Genomic DNA, 8,806 nt, shown 5'->3' on the forward strand with positions numbered 1-8,806 from the left:
GCTGACGAAATTTCATAAAAGAGTTAAAATCTTTCTTTTACCATGTGTATTCTGGTTAGTGGTTATTGTTAAAGATTGTATTCTGGTTGTTGTTAAAGAAATGGCTCTTTCCCACGCCCTTTTTACGTACGAACCATTTCTTGTTAAAGAATTGTTAAAAATTGTCAAAGAAATGGTTCATACCCTGCCCACGCCCCACGTACGGTACTCTATTTCTAAATGTTAGTCCCGCAAAATACAATATTTTAAGTTGCAGCACTGAAATTGTACGTCAAATCATGAAGTTATCTCATCTTATCTTTAGAAACTGAACTTTGAGAGGTATTATGAACTGCATGAGCTGTTTTTTTATAATGTAATCACAGAATATAAGACAGTGTATGCCATGAATAAGGTGTGATATGCTCAGGAGGTCGTTACAGAAATTTGAGATGGCACGAGCGTGACACTGCCTTATAACAATTTTACAGTTTTACCAGCTGCTCAATGCTCATTTGCAAGGGTTTAGTGCTCTAATCGCTATTTAATGTAACTTGCAGTCCTTTTTTGTGTCGAATTGATCTTACAGCTCAACAATTTCCATAGCACTCTAGTAGTAGTGAATAGATTAATTTGCTCTGTAGCTTATAGTGATATTGTCAGTGACTACTTAACTATTATTAGGTTATATAATAGATTCATAACCACAACTAATATCACTCTAATTAGTAAAAGTGACTAGACATTTCGAATATATATCTCCAAGAGCGTGTACAACTCTGATTGGGTGTTTAAATGTTGGCTGGAGCCACCAAATTTAAGTGCCTTTGCTAGTTCACCAGTAACACAGGGTTACAGGGTTAGTGGAGCAACTTGTAGTTTTACACATTGATATTTGTGTGTGTTCCGACCGGCTCTCCTGTGCAATTATATTTACCTCTCTCATCTCTGTGCGGTATTTTTATGCACTTAATAAGACCGTCCATGGATCTAATGGATCTAAATCTTGATGGTGCAAAACTAGAATGCTGATATGAATCGTATTTGATTGTTTGATTTATTGATTATATATCCTTGATTAAATTAACTCAGATACTGTTTTATATAGCATTAGATAACCATGGCAGCAGCACCCATCGCCAAGGATGTAGCCGACGAGATCAGAAACAAGTTTACCGCCCTGGCAACAGACGCCTCAAAATACTACGAGGCGGATTTGGAGCGCATCAAGACAGATGATAAACTAGTATCACGCTTCCTGGCGCATCAACGAGATGTAAGTAGTACGGTTATGTTACGTGGTGTTATGACGTCACGTGATTTTATGACGTCACGTGGTGTTATGACGTCACGATGATAAGCTAGCATAATATTATAATCTTACATTGCCTACAATTAATCTGAAGCGCACTAAACCAGTGCAGCAGTGCTGTAACCAGCAGGTGGAACAATGAAATAATCTAAGACGGACAGGATAGACCCAGTGTAATTTCATTGTCTCAGGACAGAACAACCTTGCTATATAATAAACTTTGGGTTGTTAAGAGTTAGAACAAAAAGTTAGAAAACTTCTGGGAAAGTTTTTTTTTAAATTTAAACCTTTTGTAATATGCTTTCATTCTTCTTAGCCATATCCTTTTATATGTAGGAACAATTGGTAACTCCCGGCATACGGGTGTGATTAATAATTGTACGGTAAGAAATACTATAAAACTTTTAAAATGACGGTAAGATATTGCAGTTATTTACTGCACGCACTTTTATTATAAAATTTCCTGATATCAAATCTTTTCTTGATATTACATAATGTTATCTCATCAAATAGGGCAAACCTGGCAAACCGAATGTAAGTTCATTGTTCATTTCGTTGCCAATGCCACCATTATTTGTCAACCCTTGATTTTTAAACTTTGATTTTATCGAGACACGATCTTCTTTTGATCAAGAGATGCAGTAACAAAACTGTTCTAAAATTCATTAAATGTACGTGTAATAAATGATCATTGTTCATAAAAACTGTCATTTAATTTTCATTAAAATGTTCATATAATAAATGTTTATCGAAACTATCTTAAATGTTGTGATGTTACAAATTTATCAACCAATTACTTGGATGAATTATGAGTGTCATGTAAAATTTGCTATTTATATTGAAGTTTTATCTAAAAACTTTCCTATTTAAAATGTCCCTACGTGAACTTAAAAAACTTTATCGGTTATCTATTTTGGTCATATTTGGTATTAGATCTTTAGTTATAAGTATCATATTCTTGCATTAGTATTAACGATATATTATTTTCAAGCTTATGTTTCCAGTTCTCACCTTTTATTCGAGTAAATTTCTAGGATGTTTAGATTAAACACTGCTGAGTATACTTTTTATCTTAATAGTGGTGTTATTAAACTTCAAATTAATATTATTTGTTGTTAAATCAATCCTTGTTTAGTATAAAAGTTACATTTTGTCGGCTGGTAATTATTTGACTATATTTGACCTAAAATCTCAAATCAACTTACTAAATACACTAAATTCCTGAAATATAAAATTAAATTCCTTTCTCAGGACAAAGATGAGACCGCCAAGATGATCGAGAGTGTATTTACGTGGAGGAAGGTGAACTCTGTGAGAGATCTTGACTTCTCCAAGGACCCGGACCATGTGCTAACCTCCATGTACTTCAGGGGACAAGATCTTGATGGTAAGTTGGTGAAACTGAAACTGTAACTGAAACTGAAACTGAAACTGAAACTAAAACTGAAACTGAAACTGAAACTGTTAATTTGTTTCAGCCCGCCTTTTTAATTTTGTCTAGTATGAAAATAAATTCGTCAATGTAATGTGAAGTGAGTGAAAGGAAGAACCTTGAAGTTGAGTAAAACGTCTCTGACCAGTGACCTTGTTGTGATGACAAGGGTAATATCCGGAACATTATTTATAAGTCACACTGTTTTAATGATCCTGGGGCAAAATTTGTAGTGTTCCCGTTTGTTGCGACAACGAAAAGGCTCTTATCAAGATTTAAAAATTCCATTATCCTGATAAGGGGCCTTTTCCGTGTCGCAACAAAGATTCATTGATGGTTTACTTTCAGTTTGTAAGAAAGATTAGGCAGCAGCGTTGTTAAATTTTTAGCTATCTTTTGCTTAGAACTTTAGTATATATTATATATATAATATATGTATGAAATTAAATGTAAATTAATGTGAAGTTAGTGAAGGAAGAAAGTAGAATTTTGAGTTGAGTAAAACAGTAAAACGTATTGTTGCCCCTTGAGGATAGTTAAACCCCCGTTAAATCCCCGTTAAACCCCCGTTAAACCCCCGTTAAACCCCCGTTAAATCCCCGTTAAACCCCCGTTAAATCCCCGTTAAACCCCCGTTAAACCCCCGTTAAATCCCCGTTAAACCCCCGTTAAACCCCCGTTAAACCCCCGTTAAACCCCCGTTAAATCCCCGTTAAACCCCCGTTAAATCCCCGTTAAACCCCCGTTAAACCCCCGTTAAATCCCCGTTAAATCCCCGTTAAACCCCCGTTAAACCCCCGTTAAACCCCCGTTAAACCCCCGTTAAACCCCCGTTAAATCCCCGTTAAACCCCCGTTAAATCCCCGTTAAACCCCCGTTAAACCCCCGTTAAATCCCCGTTAAACCCCCGTTAAACCCCCGTTAAACCCCCGTTAAACCCCCGTTAAATCCCCGTTAAATCCCCGTTAAATCCCCGTTAAACCCCCGTTAAACCCCGTTAAACCCCCGTTAAACCCCCGTTAAACCCCCGTTAAACCCCCGTTAAACCCCGTTAAACCCCCGTTAAATCCCCGTTAAACCCCCGTTAAATCCCCGTTAAACCCCCGTTAAACCCCCGTTAAACCCCCGTTAAACCCCCGTTAAATCCCCGTTAAACCCCCGTTAAATCCCCGTTAAACCCCCGTTAAACCCCCGTTAAATCCCCGTTAAATCCCCGTTAAACCCCCGTTAAACCCCCGTTAAACCCCCGTTAAACCCCCGTTAAACCCCCGTTAAATCCCCGTTAAACCCCCGTTAAATCCCCGTTAAACCCCCGTTAAACCCCCGTTAAATCCCCGTTAAATCCCCGTTAAACCCCCGTTAAATCCCCGTTAAATCCCCGTTAAACCCCCGTTAAACCCCCGTTAAACCCCGTTAAACCCCCGTTAAACCCCCGTTAAACCCCCGTTAAACCCCCGTTAAACCCCCGTTAAACCCCGTTAAACCCCCGTTAAATCCCCGTTAAACCCCGTTAAATCCCCGTTAAATCCCCGTTAAACCCCCGTTAAACCCCCGTTAAACCCCCGTTAAACCCCCGTTAAACCCCCGTCTATCCGCAGGTGCTGATGTTCTGTGGGTAGAGCCCAAGTACTTTGACAAGACAAAGAGGGCTGAGTTTGAGAAGTACCTGATGTGGCTGGTAGAGAATAGACCGGGGGAGGCGGACAGTTCACAGATCACTGTGAGTTCAACTAATGCTGTATTTCATACTCTTACATTTATAATAGGGTTTCTAATTATCATTATGGATTATATTGTGTGCGTCTTGTCTGGATTGTTTAAATATATCAGATGATATTGTCTAGACACCATTGTCTAGATAAAGCCATGCTATACAACTTTGATACAGATAAGATGTAATTATTCTGTATGTTTCAATGTTAAAATCAAGTAGTATTTCGCAATCTTTCAAGTTTCAACGTAAGCAACGAAATAATAGGGCCCACAATTAGACCTTATTAGCGGTATTGCTTTCCACAAATGTAATGCTAGTTTTGGAGGATTTCCACAAATCTAATGTTAGTTGTGGAGGATTTCCACTAATCTAATGCTAGTTTTGGAGGATTTCCACTAATCTAATGCTAGTTGTGGAGGATTTCCACAAATCTAATGTTAGTTTTGGAGGATTTCCACAAATCTAATGCTAGTTTTGGAGGATTTCCACAAATCTAATGTTAGTTTTGGAGGATTTCCACAAATCTAATGCTAGTTGTGGAGGATTTCCACAAATCTAATGCTAGTTGTGGAGGATTTCAACTAACCTAATGTTAGTTGTGGAGGATTTCCACAAATCTAATGCTAGTTTTGGAGAATTTCCACTAATCTAAACTAATGCTATTGTTGGAGGATTTCCACTAATCTAATGCTAGTTGTGGAGGATTTCCACAAATCTAATGCTAGTTTTGGAGAATTTCCACTAATCTAAACTAATGCTATTGTTGGAGGATTTCCACAAATCTAATGCTAGTTGTGGAGGATTTCAACTAATCTAATGTTAGTTGTGGAGGATTTCCACTAATCTAATGCTAGTTGTGGAGGATTTCAACTAACCTAATGCTAGTTTTGGAGGATTTCCACTAATCTAATGCTAGTTGTGGAAGATTTCCACTATTCTAATGGTAGTTTTGGAGGATTTCTCTTGGAAATCTTCCTCAGTCCTAGAGTTATTTGTAGCTCTGTATTTCATTATCATTATATAATACACACAACTAATAACTATTCATATGTAGTACACTAATCATTATGCCTATAATGTACACTGTACATGTATTATCCTGCAGATCGTGCTAGCACTAGGCGACGTTGGGTTGACTGAGGTTGATGTTGAGTTTATAAAGTACTTTATCAACATATTCATGTACTACACAGCTGACGTAATGAAGGTAATCTTTTAACCAGTTCTAGAGTGATTTCTAACTTTAATAGGGCGTTTCTCATTGCTGTTTTTAACGGGTTTCCTCATTTTAAAATAATTTAGAGATAATAAGATTTAAACGTTATATACGCCCACGTGCCAAATTGGAATAATAATGTTGATTAGTGTTTGATAATGTTAATAATAATATATGTTTAATAATATTATGTATGAGATAACTCACAAATTATTCCTCCTTCCCAGAAAATGATAATCCACAATATGCACTGGTTGCTGAACGGTGTGTGGAAGCTAGTTAGTGTTATGCTTTCTGAGGGGGCCAAAAAACGAGTCCTATTCCTCAAGAACAAGGAGGTTAACAAGCATATTCCTGAAGCAAGCGTACTGGCCTGCGTTGGGGGTCCTGATCCTTTTAGATATCAAGCTGCTTAGTAGGAATTAATTAGCTTTACACGATATAATTAATTGGCTGGTTCAACTTTTGGTGCTCTGTTTATGTTAATCTTGCTTTATTGTGCGAACTTATTTGATTGTATACAGTATGTGAACATATTATACATTCGTCACTTTCAACAGTTTTGATGCGAAGGAGTAAAATGTATAGTGTTTGATGTGTATTCTTACTGAAATGAATGGAAATATCTGATCCTATTAGGCTTGGTATAATAAATTATTTATTGGGGAGATATATTGAGATATATTGAGATATATATATATTGAATCGGGACGGCTTTCTCATGTTTTGTTATAGAAACGAGTTCTAAGAGTCATCACAGATTTGTTTGTATCACTAATAAAGAATTTAAAACTACGCAACTTTACGTCGTTTCTGGTTCATATTTGATTTATTACTCATTCGATCATTTTTTCTGGGAAACTAATATTTATTGATTCACTCGTGATACTGTATGTTGATTGCTTTGCCATGTGTTGCTGAATTGGAAACTTTTAAGAAGACTTTCTATTCCTTTGTAAAGTCGATTTTTAAAAATCAAACAAACTCCGAACGGTGTCAGGTAACTTCAGGTTACTGATAAAACGTCAAACTAGTCTCTGTAAATATACTGATAAGGGTCGCATCTGGTGATAATATTTCATTACTATACCAGAGCTGTTGTAACGGCCACATTTGAATTTGGTCACATAATCGTTCAGTCATAAGCGGAGCGCGCATTGCAATAGCCTTATTGCGCAGCGCCAAAATAGGCAAGCAAGCGACTAGATCGATCGACTCGACCAACCACAAACGTAACGAATTAACCTACTTAACTAACTACCTAACTACCTAGTTCAGCTTAGATTCGTTGGCGTAACGAAGGCGACCCCGCTATTTTCGTTCTGTAAAGCTTTCTGTACTACTGTAGTGATTTTTTCGACCGGAATGAAACTTCGAGCACCTCAATTGTCTCACATGCCATCTATAGTTCACCGACTAATTGGTTTCTGGAGAAGAATTCGGTAAAAACTGTGAAATTTCGGCCCGGGAAAATGCGTCTTCAAAAGCTGAAAATGGGACAAGGTTTGGGAGAATATGATTTTTTCATTCTGTCGGGTATTTTGACTTCCTCAATTGTGTCATATTTGATACAAGAGAAACGCCATTTTCGGACGTGGGGAGAGTTAGGATTCCTCAAACTACATTAAATTATTACCTTCTGTAACGTCCTCAATAAATGCAATTGATTTGTAGTGTTGTAAGTAGTTTAGTCGGCTATCTATAGTTGACCGACTAATTGGTTTCTGGAGAAGAATTCTGTCAAAACTGTGAAATTTTGGCCCAGGAAAATTCGTCTTCAAAAACTTAATTTTATTGTTAATCGAATTAGTTTGGCCAAAATTCTGGTATTTATATGTAGCATTAAAGTTTTACAAGCTTTGAAGAAATACAGATCTTACAAGTTTGACGTACAACTGTCACAAGTTTTACAATTATTATAGTAAATCTTTATATCAGTACAATCCATAACCAGTATAACTTTCCATTCCAAAATTTGATATAATCATAACAAAGCCGAGTTGTGAGAAAAAGGAAAAATATTTAACCTTGGGCACTCATAAAATGCCAAAAAATCTACATAATCGACCACCATGATAGTAAACGTGTTGTACTTATTTTTTCACAGACCTAAAAACTGAAATTGCAGGATATGTTGAATGACGGCCTTAGTATTATCAAAACATGGATAGAATACTCTAACTCTACATATATAACCCTTAGTTCGTACTAATAGTTATAATTATTTATGTCACATAAATATTTACATTCTTAATTTGACGAAGTCTTGTTAAACTTAGAGTACGGTGACTGCAAGGAAAGAGACCAGCTGGATGAGAAGGAAAGAGATGGTCAGTTTACTTCCCGAGGACTCATAGTCGTAGTTATCTTTTTCCCCGTCGTACTCCTCCTCTCCGTCGTCCTGGAATTTCTCCATTCCTTGTGTGTTGCAGTTATCAGTACTGCAGACATCCACTTTGCAGGAAGTAAAATCAAATGCAGCTTCTGAACTCCCTGTCATGGACTTTTCGATTGCATTACAATAAGCTTCCTCCAGTGCGGCCTGGTTGTTGGAGTCTACAAACGGTAAAGTTGAGTGTAAACACAATCTTTGGGCCAGTTCAGCTTTTATCGAGACACCGAATATATTTGAACCGTAGCTAACGCTTATAGCTGCGCACATATCATACGAGCCTCCGTCATCAGGACAAGCAGTCATGTGGTTTGAGTCACATCGTGGTTGATCATCAGTTCCGCCATCTCCGTCATTCATCATTTCGTTCGTGACATCGGAGTCGTACTCCATGGCCACATCTTGGCATTGATAACAGCTGAGAGCCTTGGTACAAACCACAATACAACTTGCAGCTATAATAGATAGTATTATCTTCATCTTCTTTACTTCTGGCTACTGTAAATATATTTTTAATCAATGCCTACCAGAATCCAGATATGTAGTATAATCGATCAAAATATATATCACATTTCTTAAAAAATACTCTTGCACACAGTTTGAGTTAACGGGTGATACTCGTAAAATATCTGTTCCATATTCGGCGCGCGTCCTGGTAGGTTGTAAACCTACAAGCACACAGGGACTTATAAATTTAAAATAAGCTTTTTAATTTTATCTATCAGCGATAAATATAAGTTTAAGTTGTCAAAAATTAGCGA

The 8,806-nt window shown here is 37.1% G+C and overlaps 1 protein-coding gene across 2 annotated transcripts; it reads left to right on the forward strand.

Annotated features, from left to right (window-relative positions):
• Positions 1-1,080: 1,080 nt before the first annotated feature.
• Positions 1,081-6,592, forward strand: LOC134819880 (motile sperm domain-containing protein 2-like). 2 transcript variants are annotated; one of them, XM_063830031.1, is made up of 6 exons: positions 1,081-1,255; positions 1,805-1,825; positions 2,543-2,678; positions 4,322-4,443; positions 5,543-5,644; positions 5,881-6,592. In XM_063830031.1, exons 1-6 carry the CDS (start codon positions 1,100-1,102, stop codon positions 6,067-6,069), a joined length of 726 nt encoding a protein of 241 aa, XP_063686101.1. In that variant the 5' UTR covers positions 1,081-1,099; the 3' UTR covers positions 6,070-6,592. The 2 variants fall into 2 exon arrangements, with proteins under 2 accessions (XP_063686101.1, XP_063686102.1); XM_063830032.1 differs by lacking the exon at positions 1,805-1,825.
• Positions 6,593-8,806: the final 2,214 nt, after the last annotated feature.

Source organism: Bolinopsis microptera, chromosome 8 (assembly GCF_026151205.1).
Source record: "Bolinopsis microptera isolate Bmic1 chromosome 8, MBARI_Bmic_1.0, whole genome shotgun sequence".
Taxonomy (NCBI): domain Eukaryota; kingdom Metazoa; phylum Ctenophora; class Tentaculata; order Lobata; family Bolinopsidae; genus Bolinopsis; species Bolinopsis microptera.

Bases quoted from the DNA above. Each gene is read 5' to 3' on its own strand.
- LOC134819880 (XM_063830031.1), top strand. From the start codon at position 1,100: ATGGCAGCAGCACCCATCGCCAAGGATGTAGCCGACGAGATCAGAAAC. The intron at 1,256-1,804 runs GTAAGTAGTACG...CTCATCAAATAG, and splicing joins TCCTGGCGCATCAACGAGAT to GGCAAACCTGGCAAACCGAA. The intron at 4,444-5,542 runs GTGAGTTCAACT...ATTATCCTGCAG, and splicing joins CGGACAGTTCACAGATCACT to ATCGTGCTAGCACTAGGCGA.